Source organism: Eumetopias jubatus, unplaced genomic scaffold, assembly GCF_037043125.1.
Source record: "Eumetopias jubatus isolate StellerSeaLion01/CBP00866 unplaced genomic scaffold, mEumJub1_p1.0 scaffold_3, whole genome shotgun sequence".
Lineage (NCBI taxonomy): Eukaryota > Metazoa > Chordata > Mammalia > Carnivora > Otariidae > Eumetopias > Eumetopias jubatus.
Window position 1 is genome coordinate 127,969,639 of NW_028274809.1, and position 20,333 is coordinate 127,989,971.

General features: G+C 36.6%; 1 protein-coding gene across 7 annotated transcripts in view; it reads left to right on the plus strand.

The window, feature by feature from the left end:
* The window catches only part of NBEA (neurobeachin), a 685,632-nt gene that overhangs the window by 469,368 nt on the left and 195,931 nt on the right, over window positions 1–20,333 (plus strand). For 5 of the 7 annotated variants that reach the window (XM_088021800.1, XM_088021803.1, XM_028107230.2 and 2 more), the window contains one exon: window positions 18,478–18,614. In XM_088021800.1, coding sequence (XP_087877926.1) covers window positions 18,478–18,614 — 137 coding nt within the window. Of the gene's footprint in view, window positions 1–2,391; window positions 2,425–18,477; window positions 18,615–20,333 lie in introns of all 7 variants that reach the window. The other 2 variants (XM_088021804.1, XM_088021802.1) reach the window with 1 other exon arrangement.

The window sequence follows — 20,333 nt, forward strand, 5'->3', positions numbered from 1 at the left end:
TAAAACTAATCCTAAGTCTATGAACAGATGTTTGCCTTGAATTCCTAAGTAAATGTTGAAGTTTTGGTTTTGTTGTTTTTGTAGTTTGTTTTAATAGTTCAGAGATTTTCTCTGAGGCCATTTGGAAATTTAAGCAAATGAAGTCTGATTTGTTTTTGCCCACAGATTTGTTTTCTCTTTTTCTGGTCTTATTCTTGATCCTAAAGAACTAAAGAAAATTTATAAACATGATTTGTGACCTTTTCAGATAATATGTTGTCTTTCCTCATCCACATATGCTAATAAATATGTTCAATAATTATACAATTTAGTTTAGACTCTCTGGTCCTTAATTCCCATTATAAAGGTAATTAATTAGTTGATACAAATTTGGCTGATATCCTGAAGTTTATTATAATAAGACCTGCCCCAAACTACCAGAGGCAAAATCCAATAAAGACTCATAACTTCTTTATATTTCTCTCCTTTGATGGTGGCTAGAGTAATTATTAATATTAATTTATGCTTATAGGCAAAATTCCCAAAATAACATTAAGTTAAAATATCTACAGAACAATGAAAGTATGCTTGCAGTAAATTATTTAAAAATCTAATTGTGTGGCTCTTGACTAATTCACTCTGTCAAGACTCCTCTAACTTCTGTCTTTTAAGCAGACTTTTCTTTGAGCAGATCCACTCCTATCCATTTCCATCTGGTTCTAAGTCATACTCTTTTTGCAGAATCCTTCTGTCTGATGAATTTTACAAACTGTCCTAAAATATTGATCCCCTATCTAGTCTATAATGTTCCTCTTTAAAAGAGCAGCCCGCAAATGTGACTCTTGAGCTTTGAATTCAGTAGAAAAGAAGGAGGGGTAGGATGTTTTGTGAAAGGAGAAGTAAGGGTAACAGAAATCGTCTGAATAATATATAGGTATATATAGATTCATTCTGTAAATGCTGAGGCCTATTTATTAGCTAGACTGGTGTGATAGTCACAATGTCACATAAAAATCATTTTAGATGATTAACATAACAATAAAAAGAAGTTAATTACAAACCACTGTTCTTTAGATTTTAAAAAATCAGCTGTTAATAAAATTTCAGACCACATAAATATATAACTGTTTTGTTGTCTTTGTCTCAGAAATTAAAAGTTGTTAAAGGATAATGGCTTTCTTATATGTAACTTATTGCTCTAAATAACCAAATAGTACTAAGCTGCCTAGAGAAAAACTTCACAGTCACAGGAGATGAGATCTAAAGCCACATTAAAATCCAGGAGATCCTAAAATCTGTGCACAAAATTAGTATAGTCTATACTTGGTGTCTGGAAATACTATGTAAAATAACAAATGCCCATTTTCCACTTCCAATGAAAATTATGGGTTTATCTTTTCATGACTTAGTAATATGGCTTGCATATTAGTAATGTAAGAAATATACCTTCAAAAATATATGTTTAAAAAAAGGTAAATAACAATAACAAAAAAGGAGGAAAAAATATATATACAAGGAATTAGAGTTCTTAGATTTAGATATTCTGTGAATGAGGAACCATTTTTATAATATTAATGGTAAACCTAAATCTGCTGATTAGTATAATTAATTTTCCTGTTCTTACAAAGCCCTGTTTTGCTGACAAGCACACAGATGAGGAGACCATGCGTTATAATTTGTCAATGTGCAATATTTCTTAATAGTCAAGTTAAATTCCAGGGGAAAAAAAGATGCTAATTAGAAAAGAAAACTAAGGGAAAATACTAATTTAGTTAATATTATATTTGGGAGTTTAAAAGATAGGATCAGTTTCTGTTTATAAAAAGAAGAAAAGAGAAAGAAGAATAGCTAGCATGTCTTCTAAGAACCAGGCAGTGTCTAAAGAGCTTTATATGCAATAACCTATTTAATATTCACAATAACTCTATGAGCTCGATTATTACCCTAATTTTACAAATGAGGCTAAAGAGGCCAAGAGAGATTAAGTAGCTTGTGTAAGGTTAAGAAGTAAATAAAATAATGTTATTTCCTTAAAAATACGTAAGTTATGGTTTCAATTACCAAACAGTATATTGAAATATGCATGTGTATATACTTAAAGATTCTTCTAAAATGATGTAAAAACAAGATCCTCAGCTTATGCCTCAATTTTTACACTGGTTTTATTATACTATATTTAGAAGTCTATGAATATGCACAATAATTAGTTTTAGTTTTATATATCTGTTGTCTAAAATCATTCTGGTAAGTTAAAAAAATCTGATAGAGTGTTTTTAACACAATTTTATATAAATATTGACTCTTGTGTTTTTTCCCATTTGCTTTGGAGTTTTCTAGTTTTTTAATAAAGATAAAATGGTCCACCAAGTTCTGCAGACTTAAATGTCATACAATTTTCTGTTTCACTTTTAGTTCCCTTTCTTCCCAAGCTGTTCATCTCAAGAGGCAAGTTAAATGTGTGTGATTATTAATTACTCAATTTATTATGCACTGTAGCAAATGGCTAATATAATTATAATATAGAAGTATGCAAATGAATTAAGTAATTATTATATTAATAACACCTAACTTAATTTATTTTAATTGCTTTTTTAGTTTGTAGTGATTCACCAAAGTGAATTAGCACCTAAGATTCCATACGTAACTAAAAATTTCAATTTACTAATTATATTGTTACTTAAAACACTGAAGTTAATTAGTATAATTCAACTGTTTTTAATCTAAAATCCCAATGTATATTTTAATTTGAAACTCAGCTTGGCAAGTTATTTCTGCAAATAATTACTGAGTAACTAAAGTTTAACTAAAATTTATGTAAAGTGACAAGTAAATGATTTAATTCAACTGATAGAACTGTGTCCCACTCCTAAAATGTACCTCATTTTTTTTAGAGCGGTAGTTCTGTCACATACGCCAAGTGACAATAGAAATATTTTCCATAACAGATTTGGAATTTGTCCACGTTTCTCTATTGTTACTTCCAAATATTCCTAATTTTGCCAAGTTAGGGAATTCTGAATTCATCATGGTGATGGTCCTTTATGATTTATCAGTTCTGCAAATTATTAAAAACAATTTTTTGTTTATATATGTAAGCTGTTATTACCAATAATCCACCTGTCCATTTAACATCAAAAAACTTGAAATATTTTCCATAGATTTATACCAGTATCCAAACTTCTTTCTTTACCTGAAATATCCTTCACACATCTCTATTCTACACCTTCCCTTATCACTTATCAAAATCTCTACCCATTTTTTATAACTATATTAAACACTTGATGAAGTATTCACTGGCCAGTTTTGTCACCCCATAACTTTTTTGTGGCAACAGTTTTATTGAGGCATAACTCACACACCATACAATTGTCCCTTTTAAAGAGCACAATTTAATGATTTCTAGTATATTCACAGAGTTACGCAACCATTATCACAATTTTAGAACATTTCATCACATCAAAAAAGAAACCTCTTTACTCTTTAGCTATTCCACCCAGTTTTCCCATGCCCCCTCCACAGCCCTAGAGGACCACTTATCTACTTTCTGTCTCCATAGATTTGACTATTCTGAACATTTCATATAAACATAATTGTATAATATGTAGTCTTTTGTGACTAACTTCTTTTACTTACTTAACATAATGTTTTCAAGACTCATCCATGTTATAGCATGCATGTCCCTTTTTACGGTGAATACATGGTGAATATCCATTGTATGGATATATCACATTTTGTTTGTCCATTCATTAATTGATGAACACTTGGTATGTTTCCACCGTTTTGCTACTGTGATTAATGCTGCTGTGAACATGCATGTACAACATTTTATGTCGACATATGTTTTCATTTCTCTTGAATATATATCTAGGCATGAAATTTCTGGGTCAGATAATAACTCTGTTTTTATCTTTTTGAGGAACTGATAGACCATTTTCCAAAGTGGCTGCATCATTTTACATTCCCATCAGCAGTTTGTGAGGGTCCAATTTCTCCACATTCCTAATGCTGGTTATTATGTCTTTTTTATTATAGCCACTCTATAAAATTCTGATTATATCACTCTTAAGATACTTATACAAGATGCCTTTCTGTATGTTTTTTAAATTCCTTAAGTATAGTGACCATATCCCATGTACCTTTGAACCATGAGAAAATCTTCTAATACAATTGCTAGTCCTAAAAAGGTTCCCATTGAAAAAGTTAATGTAGGTTGAAATAAACTAGAGAGCTGAGATCATTATCTAGTTAATATATACCAAAAACAAAAAACAAAACAAAATTTTTGAGCTATTAAAATTAAGTATTTAGGGGCTTGGATTATCAGATCATCTGCTCATACTAATTGAATTATTCAAATTACTCAACTAGTCACTTGACTTTCCAGGTAAGAACTAAATTAATCTTTCTTCCACTCCAGCTTCTTCTAATTGTATCATTTTAACTAAATGTCTCTTAAGGTTCCCATTTTAAAAGTCTGGATACCACTGTGACTCTTAACCAAAAAATATTTTCTCTATCACATGGAAAACATATTCCGTAACCAAAGGATTACAATGTTATTTCGAATATTTAAAAAGAGTAACTAGTATAGAGAACTAGCAACATGGGAAAGAAGTGTTGGAGTATAAAGCTTGGATATTTTTATATGGCTTTTTCCAAGTGGTAGATTTATAATCCTTTTCACACACACATACACACTATATACCACACACAAAGTCAAAAATCCAAAACTCAGAAAAAGTGCATTATGTGAATTTAAGAATGAAAAAATAGAGAAATAAGGGAGACATCTACTAAGAGAAACAGGATGTAATCAATAGGAGATTCTCCTAAGTGACTGTCAAAGCTTCCCTGCAAGACACACCTTTAATGCCCTAAAAAGTTTTCAGGTATACTTTCACTAATGTTAAGACGGCTATACCTTTTCAGACTGTTTTTCTTGTTCATTGGTCAGATTTTTTGTCTGTTATCTTTATTCTACTAATTCAAAGTGAAAGCAGGGGCACCCTGGGTGGCTCAGTCGGTTAAGCATCTGCCTCCAGCTCAGGTCATGATCCCAGGGTCCCGGGTTGGAGCCCTGCATCAGAGTCTCTGCTCATCAGGGAGTCTGCTTCTCCCTCTGCCTCCCCTCCCCCCCACTCATGCTCTGTCTCTGCATCTCTCTCTTTCTCAAATAAATAAATAAAATCGTTAAAAAAAAACAAACAGACACAAAATGAAAACAGGTATCAAATAATTGGGGGGGGGCAGTGGGAACTTGCTTAGAATTTGTTTTGAGGTTAACCATTCCTACCTCCCTAAATCTCTGTTTACTGCATTCACACTCTTAACATCTATTAAATACTTAGGGTGCAGAACTCTGGGACTCAGAAACTGATAGAAAAAAGAATCATCAAGAGAATTAGCCCTGCTACCACTACCTCTCAGTAACTTCAGTAACCAGGAAGTTAGAACATAAAATATGTCTACCCTAATAAATGAAAATCAACAATTAAGATGATCAGATAGATGCTGTAGACCTTCAAAATGTTCTAACTTAGAATGTCCAGATACCAGAGGCAAAGTTGTTTATATATAAATTGAATGTTACCTAAAAACTGAGCAAAGAAAGAAGGATAAAGCAAAATATACAGCACATAAGAAGGAAGAACTCAAGATTCAAGAAAATTATAATAAAAATACAGGAACAGCAAAATTCTAAAAGCTGAGAATTTTTCAGAGAAATACATTATTAAAAAAGAAAAATGTTTGAACCTAAACACAGAAAAGTTTTATTATAGTTGTTTAATGGAATAAGAGAATAAGTACTGTAGAAAGAACAAGTTCAGTGTTACATAGATACAGATAAACTCATACTCAGATCCTATCTGCTGAAGCCTAACTACTCTGCAGTACAGTTGACCTATGGTTAATGAACAGTCTTTCCCTAATAAAACTAGTATTTTTTACAAGATTTTTCCATACTTTTTTTATGTAGTTTTAGTTACGGAGTCTAACTAGGATTGAATCAATCTGATATTTGTATTTAGAGGGAAAATGTCTTTTAAACATTCTGGATTCTCTAAAATGCATCTTGCTCGGTATTTTCCCCTTAATTTTTAAGCCCATGTGTATTTCAAGGGAAATTTAATCCATATGTCCCTGACTCACTCACACTTAACTCATCAAAATATTGTTTAGTAAAAACTATTTGATGTTGAAAAAGCCTTATGAGTCTTTATAAGTCTTTTTTCTCTCTCTTTGAATTAGGAAGTTGCTCTGCCAGTCATAAATAGTATACCCAAAGGGGTCACATTCAGCTTCAAACACAGAATTCACAGAGCTCTTGAAGACAACGTTAGCACATGCCCATTGCCTACAAAAACTAAAATATTTAAATTTCTAACTTAATTTTTTGATTCAGTTAAAGAGTTGTAAAAATAAAAGCTTTACTTTACCTTGACTATCTAGTCTTTTTACTCTCTCCTCATTATTTTTACAATGTCCCCAAGGCCATTGTAGAGCCTGCAACATTTTGCTAGAATCCATATTTCGTTAGTTTCAAAAATGTATGTCTCCTTCAACCATGTAGTCTGTAGGAACACTTTTAAGGTACTCTTCATCATAACACATCCCTGCCAACCAAACTATGTAGATTTAAAATATGATAAAAAGACAAATTCAACTATTATTTAGTAGACCATCAGCCATGATTCAGATCATATATAACATTCTTACATCTTTTCTTAAGAAGCCATCCTTTGTTACGCTGCATTTCACAAACCACAACAATGCCTATTCTTCCTAAAACAGTGTTCTAGTTGAAACCCATTTTTATTTTTTACTTGCTTCTCTGTGCAGAGGATTTCCCATGAAGTAATTCCTCTAAGACTTATAGTTACACTTTTTTTCAACCTGAAAAGCGGGAGTGATCAAGAACGGAGCTAACTTATCAGTACACCAGATCTCTCCTATATGCAGGGGACTAAACTCTCCTATGTCTTTTTTTTTTTAAAGAAGTATGTGAATGAGTATATTTATCACCTACTGGAAATATACGGATCACCTTGTTTGTCACACTTGGAGGAAAAAAATTGTGAGATAATAAAACTTTTCTTACTGCCAAATTGTGGATGCCGGCAACTTGAAGAAGAGGAAGAGATGAGTATTCATCATTGCACACTACCACACCTGTGAGGTCTCTGGTACTCTCGCCAAAAGACTTTGGCACTAGTTCAAACATTACATAAAAACTGATTTCACCACTACATTTAGAGCCCTACCATACAAAAGGACAAATAAGTCTTTGTGCATAGTACAAATATTTTATTTATTTGATTATTTTATTTCCATGGCTTGATGCTAGAGTCAGAGTAAAAGCCTGCAGAATGTCCTTAAGCAGTCAGCACTAAGGAGTATTTACATGGCAATCAACTCAGAAGTAGTTATCACAGTAGAATCTGCTCCATCAGCCCAATAAATATAAGTGTAGAACATTTTATCAGCAAAAAAGAAGGGAAATTCAGACTGAGTTGCCTATCTATAAATATTGTTAAGTATCCTTTTCCAGATAGAATGTTTAAGCAGTTTAGTTAATCAGAATATGACTGATTACAGGACGCCTGGCTGGTTCAATTAGTAGAGCATGGGACTCTTGATCTCCCGGTTGTGAATTTGAGCCCCACATTGGGTATAGAGACTACTTAAAAATAAAATGTTAAAAAAAATGACTGATTGCAATGTTTTATGCTTTTTTTTAAGATTTTATTTATTTATTTGACAGAGAGAGACACAGCAAGAGAGGGAACACAAGCAGGGGGAAGGAGGAGAGGGAGAAGCAGGCTTTCCACCACGCAGAGAGCCCAATGTGGGGCTCGATCCCAGGACCCTGGGATCATGACCTGAGCCAAAGGCAGATGCTTAACGACTGAGCCACGCAAGCACCCCTGTTTTATGCTTTTTTAATCCAAAAGTTCTGTTGAATTTTTCCTTCATTTTAAATCACTAAATAAAACTGCTAAGTATAGTTGTAGTGTTATTCCAGTTCAATTTGTATATAAAACAGGAATGTTAAGAACCAGATACCATAGAAAACTTTCTAAAAACATCTTGCATCTCAGATTAGGCTAGGAGGATGAGTCTCAACTCACCAAACAGTTTTCAGGAGGAAAGGAAAATGAGCTTGATAGGTAGTAAAGAGGTATGCATGGATGGGCAAACAAAGCTGGGAGACGTAATTTGCATTTGTTGAAAGAAAACAATACTACAGGTGATAACTTCACAACTCTGAATTAGGTATTATAGTTCATTTTAAGATGTGGAAATTAAGGTTCGATATTAAGGTATTTACTCATGATCACATCACAAGCAGAGAGGAGCTGAGATTTGTTAAACCTATTTTTCTGCTTTTGTTAAAGCCCTTGTTCATTCCACTATATCAGTGCTTGCTTGGTTTTTAATTCCAAGTTGCAACCCATTGGTGGGTAAGCAAATAAACTATGTGGATCATTACCAGCATTATTTGTAAATGAAATGAATAAATATAAATACAAAATGTCAAAATTCATTGCACACAGTAAAAACAAGAGCTGGAAAGACCTGCCGGGTCCTTATTCTCTGAGGCCAGATCCCTACTTGGTTGAGGTTGGAGGTGGTTATCCAAGCAAAACAAGTGTCCATATTGAATATTTACAATATGCATGATATTATGGTGGATGCTTGGAGTAAAAAGACACATATGATTAAAGTTTCTGCTTCCAAGTAGGTTATAGTCTAGAGGAAAAACAGACAATGAAAAACAAGAGCAACCTAGATATACAAAGGAAACCATGATAACACAAAACAGGACCATTGACCACCATGTGTATTCTGGAAAGCCTTCCTAGAATAGGTGTTTCCTATCTTGAGTCCAGAAACATAAGTAAAGGATTTAGAAAGATTTAAAGAGTTGTTGCAGACTATGGAAAACATCATATACTAAAATACCACCTTCCCTGTGAAACAGTAGCTCTAAATTATTCAGGTAGAAGTATGAGGCAGGGAGTCTCTGAAGCTGAGACTAACAAGCTTGCTTGGGGGAGCTTTATGTGCCATGAGGAACCTGGATTTTTATCCTGAAGGCCATAATGAGACAGTGAAGGATTTTAAACATGGCAATGATAAGATCCAATTTATTTATTTTTTTTTTTAAAAATCACTCAGGCCACTGTGTAGCTCAGTGTTTTAGGATGCCCAAACTTGAGGCAAAAGGCTATTGTCTGAACTAGAGGTGATGAGAGCCTGAACTAAATCTCATTTGGTGGTGGGAAGAAAGCAAAGGGGACGGCCTCAAAACAGCACTAATATGTCAAAGACTATGATAAGGGGCTGGTTGTGAGGAGTAAGAATGAGGGGAACCTGGCCTGGGAGAAGGAATGATAGAGGAACTATTAAATGTGTTTGACAATGTGAAGACACAGGGTTTCAGGGGAGAGGAGAGTGAAGATACTCGGTTCAGCTTGGTCAAATATAAAGGTTTGGAATTTGAGAGCCAAGTTGGACATGGAGTTTACAATTGAAACCACTGAAATCACCCAAGAAAAGTGAAAATATATAGGGAGAAGAGCATCAGGCCAAAGTCAGAGCCCACCAAGGATACCAAGAAGGAAGTCAAGCAGTAAGAGAACAATAGAGTCTAGTATGGTCTAGAAGTCAGGGAACTCTCGTTCAACATTTTTCAAACTGATGTTCCTTGGAACACAGGTGTTTTGACATCTGTTAATGAGGGGGGAAAGTATAGCTAAATGTGTTTAGAAAATTCTGGGTTTAAATATAAAATGTTACACAGGTTGGTTTTTTTTTTTTTTTAATTGATGGATAGACTTTTCCGAGCTTTTAACATATTAATTCATATATATTCCCCTTACCACTTTGGCCTAAGTAGAGGATGAGAGTGACACCAAAAGGAGTGACTAGGAGTAAGGAACTAAGAGGTAGAAACTGAGGTCTAGAAGCTTAACAAAGGAGGGAAGGGACAAAGATAAGACAGTAACTAGGGGAGGCAGGGTGGGTAGGACGAAATCCCAGGTAGAGTGAGTAACTGGTTGGAACAGGATGGAAGATACATTTTCTGAAACTGGAGAAAAAGAGGTATTGACAGAAGTGGAGGCAGAAAAGTCTTTAGATAGAGGAGGGCATCAAGATCAATGACAGACTTTCCTTTTTCTGCAAACTGCGAAACCTTCATTTCTTAGGCAGTCGGGATGGACAGATGTTCCTATGTGAATTTTCTAGCAAGGAGCTGTATATTTAACCCTCTTATCCGCAGGATATGTGACCATAAAAAGGGATAAACACCGCTCCTCCACACACTGTAATACCTGAGCTTTAATCTTTGATTCCTTAAACATTCCTAAAACATCTCACATTCACAGCTATGGATGTCTTTTGTTTCTTTTTTTTTTTAAGATTTTATTTACTTATTTGACAGAGCAGCACAAGCAGGGGGAGCGGCCAGCAGAGCAGGCAGAGGGAAAGGGAGGAGTAAGTTCCCTGCTGAGCAGGGAGCCTGATGTGGGGCTCAGTGCGGGGCTCCATTGCAGGACCCTGGGATCATGACTGAGCCAGAGGCAGATGCTTCACCGACTGAGCCACCCAGGGGCCCCAACGTCTGTGTTTTCAGTTGCATCTCACACTGCCCCCCGCCGACTTTGTACGTCCTAATCACTGGCCAGTCTTACTTATTCTTGTTCAGGTACTGCATCTGTGTGTTGTGTTCAAACTCTTCTGCCCTGCTTACAGCACTCTTCCCTCTCATATCCACATGTCCACATCCTCCCCATCTATTACATCTCACTTCAACTGCCGCTGCCATCATCCTGTCCCAACTACACCTGCCCCCGAAAAATGCTGGATGGAAATCATCACAGTTCAGTGAATGTCTGTGGAATATTTTTCTGGCCCTCTCTTGTCGGGAGGCAGTACACATAACAGTTAAATACCCTGACTTTGAAGTCAGACAACCAGGTCTGAATCTTGTCTCTACCATTTACTAGTTGTATGACCTTCCCTAAATTACTTCACCACTTAGTCTCATTTTCTATCTGTAAAATGGACACAATAGCAGTATCTCTCTCGTAGAACTGTTGTTATGAGGAAAAAGGGAGATCAATTCCTGTAAAGTGCTTTAACAATCCTTAGCTAACTTTCCTCCCTTATGTCCTAATCATTCCTATGTATTTCTTATCTTTACTATGTACTACAAGCTCTTGAGTAAAATTCATGTCTTATACTTTACTATATGCTCTTTTAGTACCAAAAACTGAATAATTTTTGTTGATTACATAAATGAATGAATGCTGAGTTAAATATGTCTCTCTAAGCATTTAATTCACAAGGAGGGAACAACTTAGTAGGAAAGATATGGCAGTTATAAAATTATGCCATTCAAAAAAATAACAGGGTGCCTGGGTGGCTCAGTTGGTTAAGCGACTGCCTTCGGCTCAGGTCATGATCCTGGAGTCCCCGGATCGAGTCCTGCATCGGGCTCCCAGTCTGCTTCTCCCTCTGACCCTCCCCCCTCTCATGTGCTCTCTCTCTCTCATTCTTTCTCTCCCAAATAAATAAATAAAATCTTTAAAAAAATAAAAATAAAAAAATAATGGTATGCATGGGACCTAGCTAGACAGACCAATTACATTATAACTCTTGTTGGTTTGCAGCATCTTTTATTTATGTTTTCTCCAAAATGCAGTGTCTTTCATATTTTTAAAGAACAATTTGAAATCAATACCAGAAAAATAGAAAGGATGTGATCTGTTAATGTAAGTGGCCTTTTTGCTATAACATACAAATGTGAAATTGGTGTATATCATTTTCTATTTGCAATTCCATAAAACCAGATTGCATACTATGTGACAGATACTGTGTTAGATAAGAAGATAATGCCCCTTTCTGTAAGTAACTTATGCCAAATGAGAGAAAGAGACTTCTAAACACATATATTTAATATATTATAAGGCTGCAGTAAAGACGCACCCCAGGAAACTGGGAACATGAAGGTAAGGCACTTACTCCAACCAAGGGATACAGAGAGTACTTCCTAGTCCAATAGATTTAAATCATCTCCTCTGGTTTATTCAATCATCTAGTCTAGTAGGAATTTACTCTTTTCAATCATTAAATGATATCCTAGTGCCATAAAAGAGTCACTACCCTTCCAAAAAGTGAAAAATGTATTCCATATGTTGAACTAAATGTGATATAACTAGAAACACAAATCTCATCTGGAACACCTATTGAATCAAAAGGCAGAACAAATTATCACAATGGACATTAAAACTATCACTGTTTTGAGGGTATTTTTGTGCTAAAAATCTCAGTTATATTTTACTTAGACTATATATGCTTTATAAGTTTTTTCCCTATAAAATCATCCATTACCTTTGTAGAAAATGCACTAGGTTTGTTGATTTATATTTAACATAAGATTATCTGTTCTACAAATAAATTGGAAAACCTAAATGTTAAGTTAAAATTAGAGCCTATCAGATTATGTCTTGGTAGTTTTAAAAATTATTTATTATAAACACATTAAATAAGATGAGATGTTAGATAATATTAGTGCAAAAATAAGTGTTCTACCATGATGAACAGATATTTTGTTAAAATGCAGTCTTCGATTGCTCTTATATAGAAAGTTCCACTCTTCTGTTTCTGTTTCAGACTATGTTGAGTTTTACCCAGAGGTAGGTTTACTCAGATCTGAAAACATTGATGTGGTTCTTAAACACTTGTCTCATTTTGTAAGTAATAATCTAAGGAAACCAGTGCGCTATGGAGATGATTGGTTATTGTCCATCTCAATCTAAAGATAGATTATGTTTAAGAAGTCAACAAAGAGCATAAAGAAGCCACTTCTTGGGCGCAGTGAGTTTGTATAAAATTTGGGTTTGTAGGGACGCTTGGGTGGCTCAGTTGGTTAGGCGTCTGCCTTCAGCTCAGGTCATGATCCCAGGGTCCTGGGATCCAGCCCTGCATCGGGCTCCCTGCTCAGCGGGGAGCCTGCTTCTCCCTCTGCCTGCAGCTCCCCCTGCTTGTGTACACGCAAGCACTCTCTCTCTCTCTCTCTCTCTCTCTCTCTGACAAATAAGTAAATAAAAATCTATTAAAAAATTGGGGTTTGTAATGGATAGTGTGTGTGTGTGTGTGTGTGTGTGTGTGTGTGTGTGTTAGGGAGGGAGGGAATAATGCTGGAAGTTAAATTCATAATTCTTGAGCTACGTATTCTATTTGTTGTTCTATTAGTTTTTTGACTCAAGCATAAACATAATATAAACTCAAGCATAAACTACTTTCATGCAAGAAGTTTTTGAAAACCTCAAAGGACTATTATTCTGGTAGTATATTTGGTCCACTATCACTATTCTCTGTACATAAAGAAAAGAGTCATTGTCTAGAAATTTTGTTACTATACTTTCTTTTTTCTTGGGGCATTTCAAATGCCTGAAATCCAGGGAACTATCCTGGATGACAGAAATCTCAGATCTTCTGCAGCATTTCTCCCAACTCCCTCTCCCCCAGGCACACACAAACACCTCCATTTTCTTTGTGCCTAAAGCTTTCCTAGACTTTCAAAACAAAGTTCCAACTTTTTCATATTCTTCATTGGTTTCTTTTTAAGTTGTTTTGAGATTAAAGCGTGTTATTCTTTTAATTCCATGGGGGAAATATTTTCTTTATTTTTAAGATTTTTTATTCATTTGAGAGAGAGAGCAGAAGCAAGAGTACAAGCCGGGGAGAGGGTCAAAGGGAGAAGGGGAAGCAGGATGCAGGACTCGATCCCAGGACCCTGGGGTCCTGACCTGAGCCAAAGGCAGACAGACGCTTAACCACCTGAGCCACCCAGGCGCCCCGAGAAATGTTTCCTTTAAATTATATTGCCATACTTAAAAATGATAGAAGTGCAATGCACGTAGATGCTTTACATATGTTCAGTCACTCATGCTAGGAGTAATTTTCCTATAAATTGTATCACAGTATAGAAATAATTGTAAGAATTATTTCTTCATTATATTTTTGTTTAAACATTTTTTGAATGATATACTTTTGCACTAAACACAAAGGATTTCAGATTAAATAATGTCAGGATTTTAAGCTTAATAATTTATAAAGATTAGTCAATGTTTATTATTCCCCAATAATTATCTTTTAAGTGTTCCTAAAGCAAATTGAGCATGTGGTGTCGAAGTAATTGAGGTCAGAGAAAATCTATATAGTTAATAAAACTTTTATTAATATTAAACTAAGTTTAGAAAGTATTCAAGTGATTCTAAAATACACTGTAACTTCATGTACACTAAATATAGTTTTGGCCAATTGAAATTCATCAAATAATTGTAATGATGCCAATTTTAATTAAACTTCAACTCTTTGTCCCTATATACTCTTTGTTATACTTTATATTGAAATTCATAAAAATCCTAGCCTTGTTTGAAAGTGTAATTGCCATAATTGTCTGTTAATACCTAGAATGTTATTGACACCCCTAAAAAAATGACTAATTTCTGTATGTGAGAAAAAGAAAAGCAGTCCTTGACCTCTGGAAACTAGCTTGACCCTTATAAGGAAGCTCGCCTGGAGCTCACAGCTAGGCTTTGGTGTTCTCCTGTTAATCATAAACAACCTCCCAGAACACCAGGATCAGACAAGGTCTCGTGATGATGATGTGAGGCAAAAAACAACTTTATAATTTAGTGGAAGCAAAGACAAAAGCAAGGTCACTCTGCAGACCACCTGAATACTAAACATCCCCCCCATGCCCTGTTTAATATGAGCATGACCGCTTCTCTGCTAACTAGAGCATTAGCCTAGATCGGGTCCTCCCTCCCTCTAAATGAGATTTATTAAGACCCATAATCGCAGAATTATCCCTGCTTCCTGACAGAGCCCAATCCAGAGCAAAGCCATGCTCCTTGAACCCTTCCCAGAATCACTTCACCAAAGCTTCGATCCTACAAAAGTCCTTCTTGACACCCTTACTAAGTTGCCTGTGTCTCCCTCACTGCGATGAGTGGTAAACCCAACCTTTTCAACTACAGATGTGTTCCTGGTGATCTTTGACAGGAAAGTATTGACACATCCATAGCCCCCAAAACTGTGAATATTGAACTAGTGATTAAGTAAAAATCACATAAAAGAACCTAGTAAACTATAAAGCTCTATTAAAGAGTTGATGTATTAGTGAGATCTCCAGACTTGGAATTTTGTTTTCAGTAGAATCCTCCAAATCCACAAGTATTTTTCTACATTCTACTTTTAAAATATATTTGATGAATAGTTCCCTTTTTAAATATAAAACATGTACTTTCGACTCTAGGTTTACCATCTCAACTGATTAAAGATGCTGTGACTCTAAAGAGAAGTTCATTCATTTGAAGATTCTTTTCCTTATGCTTGGGTGATCTTTGTTCTAGTTCAGATTTTAAATTAGCATTTAAATTAATGTCAAGTAATATCCCTATCCTTTCAAAAATAGTAATGGGTCAATATTTCTTAAACATTATGTTGCCAGTGCTAGAAGTAAATAACACTTATTGTTCCTTTAGTTACCACTTTACATGGTGGAATTTTAAACAACTGTATTGTATGCATCAGTACAGGGGAGGAAGTTTGGTCCCATCCATTTGTTTAACTGCCCTTTAATAGCCATCACTTTACTTCAGTGTGTGCTTGAGAACATGATTATAACGTATCCTTTTATTGCTCTAGTAGTGATTGGAATGGATATATCTACATTCAGTCCTGCACTCACTACACCAAGCAAAGTTAGGAGGTTAAATTTGTACCCAGTTACCTTCTAGGACAGAATCTGCTACCTCGCCATCTCTCTGGCATCCAGAGATGCTGCCCTTTTTAACCTATTTTTATTTGGACAGAGCTCCCAGGCTTTCCATGGAAGATCTGCTGGTTTGTGATGGTGCCTTATGTAAACATTTTAATATCAGATCCCTAAAATCCAGAGACTCCCCCAAAAGGGATTAAAACATAATCCGCTCTCTCTATTGCTGTAGTGGGTTTAACTCTGTATTCTCTCTGCAGCTGGTTTGCTCCCTGAAGGCTACAACAAAAAGACGCAGTGCTCCTTAAACATGCTATGGAATTGGAAGTTGTAATTGGAGATTTCCAAAGGACAGGGGTAAAAATGACACACTATGAAGGTTGAATATTTCATGATGCTTCTTTCTTAAAGAAGGACCAGTTCAAAGTCCTTTTATAAACCCCCAGAAAATCTCAATTCAGTAGAATGAGATTGGAGTAAAAGCAATCAGAAGCACAGTCTCCTTTCAGAAAGGCAGAGAATTAAGTAGAGAGAATGTGTTCCCCGTTAAAAGTTCACGGAAATGTGTCCTTAAAAAGTCATAATATATTTCAGTAAATCAGAGTGTATGGTTTTGATAATGTGTTTAGTGATTCTTTTTCATGTCACCCCAACTTAATTGGATATGTTAAATTACTTTTTAAGAGAAAGGAATAGTTCGCCATTTTAAATGTTTGTGACCATTCTACGCCTCCAAATGCCAGAAACCTCTATTAAACCAGAAATCACTAGCGGCCTGTGTATAGAATGACGACTTTCCTGAGGTTTTAGCAAGGCCCAACGACGTATAAGAAGACACTGTTTTCGATGTCACAGTACCTTCTTTCTCACCTCGCTCCAATCAAGAGTAATTTGGATTTTGGATTTCTCCATAAGGAAATGTGAAAAGTGGCATCCAAAGGAGCGTCCTGGTGGCTGAAGGGTTAAGGGAGCGGTTCGAACCGGCCCGAGCGTTGGGGGATTCCGAGGAGGGCGCGGGAGGCAGGAGGCGCCGCGGAGCGCGCGCACAGACCCTCCAATAAACACAAAGGAGGGCCTGGGGAATAGAAACCCAAATCCACTTGTAATCGTACAAGAGATTCGGGCATAATTACTTGAGCAACCTAGATTAAGATTGATGAGCCTTTAAAGTGGCGCTTCAGATCGACCGCCTCGCCCTTTGGAAAGAAAAACCTTGTGTAGCGGAGATGGACCCCGACTCCGCTCGGCTCCGCGGCGGAAACCCAGGCCGGGAGTCCGCGCGCCCAGGGCCCGGGCCCCCCAGTGCGGGCTCCTGGGGGACAGAGAGCCGTAAACTAAAAGAAGGGGCTTGGCGTTGGTCTGAGCCAGGCGGTCACGATCGGGGGTGAAGGCTGACACTGACACAGTTTGCTTCCTATCCACCCCATTCAGCGCGACAGAAGCCGGCCGATTCCTCAGTGTGCCTCCCGCAGCAGAAACGGCCCGGCTTTGTGCAGGACGGTCGCGGATTTGGTGTGGGCTACTCCCTGAAAACGTGAACTTCTCTGCAGTCCCCGCGCCTGGCCGGGTCGGGCCTGCTAACAGTGGCCTTGGCGGTGGCGGTACCAGCCGGTCTCACGGCAAGGAGCTGCCGCGGAGGGGCCGAGCCTGAGCGGCTGCAAGGGACCTGGTTTTTTATTGCCTTTATCCTACTGTTATTGTGACTCATTTAACTATATGCATTTCAGGGCGGGGGGGAGGATGAAAGGGAACATAATGCGCCCTTGCTACAAAAAAGGGGGGGGTGGAGAAAGGAAGGAAGATAGAAAAAGAGAAAAAGAAAGAGAAAATAAGTTCTGATTTCCTTGTCTGTATTTTAAGTACAGGATAGCAAAGAATGTCTTAAAGGGGCATTTAAGTCATCCTCCTTGAATTTATATTCTAATACGTAATTTTCAACATTTACTCAGATTGAGGGAATTCCAAGTAAGCACCTTAGTAGGCACACTTTCTAAACTCTTTTACTGAAGATTAGTTTCTCTAGTTTCTAAAGTTGAGAGATAGTACTTTTCAGACGCTTTTCTGAGAATCTTCTTGTTCAAGCGTCTTACAATTTCATCCCTTTTGACTGATTGTCGGTGAGAAGATCACTGTTACGATTTTTGTTCTTTTCTACAGAAGAAATGCACTTAATATCCTTGTGTGCGTGTGTGTGGATGTGGCGCGCCTTAGGACGCCGGTATTAATCTTCCTGCAAGATGCAAACCCGTTAGTACAGTGGAATTTATATATTTAGATCCTATACCCCTTCACATCCTCCCGCCCATCCTTGGGGAACGCCGCTGCCGAGTGGAACGGCTTTACCACGATGGCTGGTCTTTGGGGGCAGTGCTGACTGCCTACGGTCTCTCTCGGAAAGCCGGCGGTGCTCCATGGAGAATCGGGAGCATTTGTAGGATTTCTAGGCGGAGGTTACTAACTCGCTTGCTAAGGGTCACTTGTTCGGCATCCTGACCTCTTGGGGTTTTATGGAATTATTTATCTCTATATAAGATAATGTGCAAGAGCTAAGCAGACCTTATCTCACATGAAAGATGCTGGCCGCGTTACCCAGGCACCATTTTCTTAGCGCATCTTAAAAATAAAGACCTGCCGCACCCTTTGGGAGGGAGCGGGAGAGGGCCCCAGGGACTGAGCCTGACTCCGGTGCCCTTGTCTTTCAGGCCCAGTGGTTCTCAGTACCCCAGCCCAGCTCATCGCTCCTGTGGTGGTGGCCAAGGGGACTCTCTCCATCACCACGACAGAAATCTACTTCGAGGTAGATGAGGATGATCCTGCCTTCAAGAAGATCGACACGAAAGTGAGTTAGAGTGATTCGTATACAGTACTAGTGGCTTTGTGGCAGGAAGTGGTTTTCAGTTTTGCTTGGTTTTAAATGACAGTGGGGGAGGGGGAGCACATTTCCATTTTTGTCATAGGAAATAAAATGAATGAAATAACACATGCTCTTTTTTATGGGATTGAAGAAGATATTAATGGTTTCAAATCCTGTGTTACCAGAGCATGCACATGACAGTCTGTCCATGAGTGCCTTTGTGTGCACTTGGGTAAATTTTGTAGGTCAGCCAATTGTTCCAAAGTCTCGGGGGTACAGTATCCCAGGCTCTCTGGGAAGACCAGGAGGGGTCTTCTGAAATATCTTAAGATGACTTTTAATTTCCAAAAGTGTAAATTGCAATGTGAGTTATTATTCATTGAAAGGTTGTAAGGAAACTGGGGGGGGGGGGAGGGGAGAGCATTTAGATAGAAATTCATCTCCATTATTACATCCATTTTTCATCTCCTGAAATAAGAATGAGTTTTACATGTGAATTTAAGAGTAAGAGAAACTGATTCTCTGAGAAGCGTTGATTTAAAGCGTATATAGGTAGTATATACTAGCAATCAGATCTTTAAAATTTGTGTTCTTCTGTGGGTGTAATGCCAGAAAAACACCTATTTGGACAATTTGAAATACATAAATATTTATTTGTTTATTATATCTTACCGTGTAGATTTTAAAACCTGATATTAGGACAGCTCTACACCTCTGCACTTTCTATTGAAACCAATTTGCTTGTTGTTTTAACTTTTATGTTACTGTGCGGTTTGTAAACATTTTTTCTGAGGTTAAGAATTCAAGGGTCATGTTAGATATTCAAGCATCAGTTTACAAAGATTTTCCTTTGCAGTATTTATCAGAAGAAATTATTCTAAAATCATCAAAGACAAGCGTGCCCATAGATCCAGAACTTTATTATTTATGTCATTTTTACATAAACTATTATAAAACACTATTTGTAGAAGAGGAACTGAAATTCTAAAATCCATCCCTGCCTGAATTAACTACCTACCTTAAGGCCTGCAGGTGATTAGCGCTCTCAGCACTTGTTGACAATTAAAATACTTGGAAGGACAGTCATAGGACTTCTTGCACTACCAGCTCCCAAAGGATGGAACGTTGAAAATGAGTTTGAATGTAGTGTATTTGATTTTTAAATAATTGAAAGTTTGTCTTTACGCTTTTATCATTAGCTTGCCCTGTGAAGTCAAAAGCAATTTTAGATTTCTGATGAACTTATTCAGCTAATGGAACACTTTTTCTGCATAACATAGGATTTGACATAAAATGGTCAGAAATAATCTTTATTTGATTAGCATAGTTATACAAATTTTGAAATTTCATTATGACTTTAAGTTCACTTTTTCTGAGTTAGTCTAATTTTTAACTCAGCAGTCTGTACCGCCATGACATATTTTTTCCTTATATTATCGAAAATGCTACAGAAGTACTAATCCAGAGCAAGCTTTCCAGGGTAGATTTAAATGTGTCCGTTGTAGAAAGAAATAGTCTTATAAGTAAATCATTATCTTCTGTAGCTGTACAAAGAGTTTTCTTCAGGATATTAAGGTTTAATTTTAATTATTTCATTAGCATACTCCTCAAAATGTTTAAAATACTCGAGTGGGTTCAGTTTTCAAAATGGAGCATTACATCTTTTGATAGAAAAATAATTTAAAGTGAGACACAACAACTTTT